We start from the raw sequence: 1,882 nt of genomic DNA on the forward strand, positions 1-1,882 counted from the left end.
TCAAATATTCGACGCCTCGCCAGAAGGTTCGCAGGGATGGCTGATATGCGGTGGGCTGGGAGTGGAATCACCACAGCCGGAACTGTCGCAGATAGATGCATGGCAGCGTCTGAGACATTGAAACTCTTTAACTGTCCTACTGACGATTGGTTTAGCAGCTCATCGCGGTGCCGCTAAACTTTAAGTCCCCACTGGATAAAGGTGTCCGTGGGTTCAAATTTTAGACCTTAATGCACAGGAAATTTATTTTCGGTACATACTCCATGCACCTAATGAAAAAGATTAAATCGGGCTCTAAAAACGTTGCAATTAACAAGTAATTACTAAATCGGCCGCACAATTTGTCAAACTCAAGAAGAAAAACAAAAAAATCGACATTAATGAAAAATGGGAAAATTTTATTAGGTCTTTTTAAATCAGCAATTATATATCTATATTTAACTTTGGAAGGCATCACATGACAGAACGACTAACCGACGCATTTTAAAATGCTGGAATTGAAGCCGCCAAAACATTCGAGCAAGTTCTCCCCAGTCTCATTTGAAATTTACCCTTAGCGAGCCACTAACGATCCGTGTCAATAAATGATCAGGTCTTCATAGCTGTTGATTCTAGGCTATAAAATGAAGTCATTTGGATGTAAATTTTATTGCCTTACCGCTCGCCTTCGCTTCTACCTCCGTCTTATCTCTCAGCGCAAGTTCCAGTACATGAAATCAGGTCTTCACCTGTGTTCCATCACCCTTTCCATTGTGAACAGATGCGTTTTTTGTTATTTGGTTAAACACTTTGTTCACATATTTTATTACACTAAGGTAGCTACGATCATCTTAGTCGAACGGCATTCCATCCCACAGATCTGATGGATGGCCAAATAGCAGCTACCTTGTCAGCCAAATTTTGTCCTTTTTTTCCATGAAAATAAAATAAAGGGAATTTAAGAGTACACTTGTGCAGAAAATTGTGCACAAAGCCCGTCACGCACAGGGGACTGCGGAACGCCTTTCGTTCAGCCAGAATACGTGTGCCTCTGTCCAACTCCTTCGAGGAAAACCCTTGTCGAAGGCTTTGAGTGGGAAAGACGACACACATGGTTCAAAGACTATGCCGGCAGTGGGTCATCTTCAGCTGCATTCAGTTTGCGGATGCCACACATTGACGCTGTCAAGTCAAATGCGGCAGAATGCTCTTCATTATTATCCTCTCTTGCATATTTTTCCAGATTATATCATTAAAGATAAAATCCCTTCTCTAGAACGTGGCCTCTCAAACTGATGGTATGCGTGTTGAGCTTCTGTTCATACGCCAAAGCCACACTTGCCAAAAACGTCGAAGGTGGCAGTTAAGAAGCTGCCTGCTCTGCAGAGATTAGAAGTGTTCCATCTAAATATACTTCTGCATCGAGATTATTTACGAATTTTTTGACTTATTTGCAGGGGGATCGCTAATTCCAGGAACCTTTAAGGTAATGATTCGGCATTTTTAGTTGTGTTTTAAGACATTGCAAGCTTCAAACTTTGTATCTGAATAGACTTTAAAATCCTCAATGCGGTTCAGTATTTCGCAGTCTCTTAATAGCTTTGCGGTGGTGTCAGGAAAGCCTGCCCTAATAGTGCCTAGGAAACTCAGATAGTTAATGAATAGACAGTGGTATTCCTCTTCTGTGGATGGATATAAAAGAAGAATAAAGCATTAGAAGGCTAAGAGGGAAATAAATAAACCCTCCGTCCCCCTCCCCCAACACCTGCTACCACATCACATTGTTTCATCTGTTCTTTGGTGTAATGTAGTAGCTTCTATTTAGAGTGTAGAGGGGTCAATTCTGAAAAGATATGTAGATTACAACAGATCAGCGCCAAATCGAGGTATTCACTACTCTTTC

At 41.4% G+C, this 1,882-nt stretch overlaps 1 protein-coding gene across 1 annotated transcript; it reads right to left on the reverse strand. All coding sequences in view use genetic code 11, as the record gives it.

Moving 5' to 3' along the window:
• On the reverse strand, positions 1-1,092 carry EGR_09186 (hypothetical protein; the record flags this gene model as incomplete). The annotated part of the gene is made up of 2 exons (XM_024498435.1): positions 1-82; positions 986-1,092. 2 exons carry the CDS (start codon positions 1,090-1,092, stop codon positions 1-3), a joined length of 189 nt encoding a protein of 62 aa, XP_024347135.1.
• Between the last annotated feature and the right edge of the window lie 790 nt (positions 1,093-1,882).

This window comes from Echinococcus granulosus (assembly GCF_000524195.1).
Source record: "Echinococcus granulosus chromosome Unknown EG_S00136, whole genome shotgun sequence".
Classification (NCBI taxonomy): domain Eukaryota; kingdom Metazoa; phylum Platyhelminthes; class Cestoda; order Cyclophyllidea; family Taeniidae; genus Echinococcus; species Echinococcus granulosus.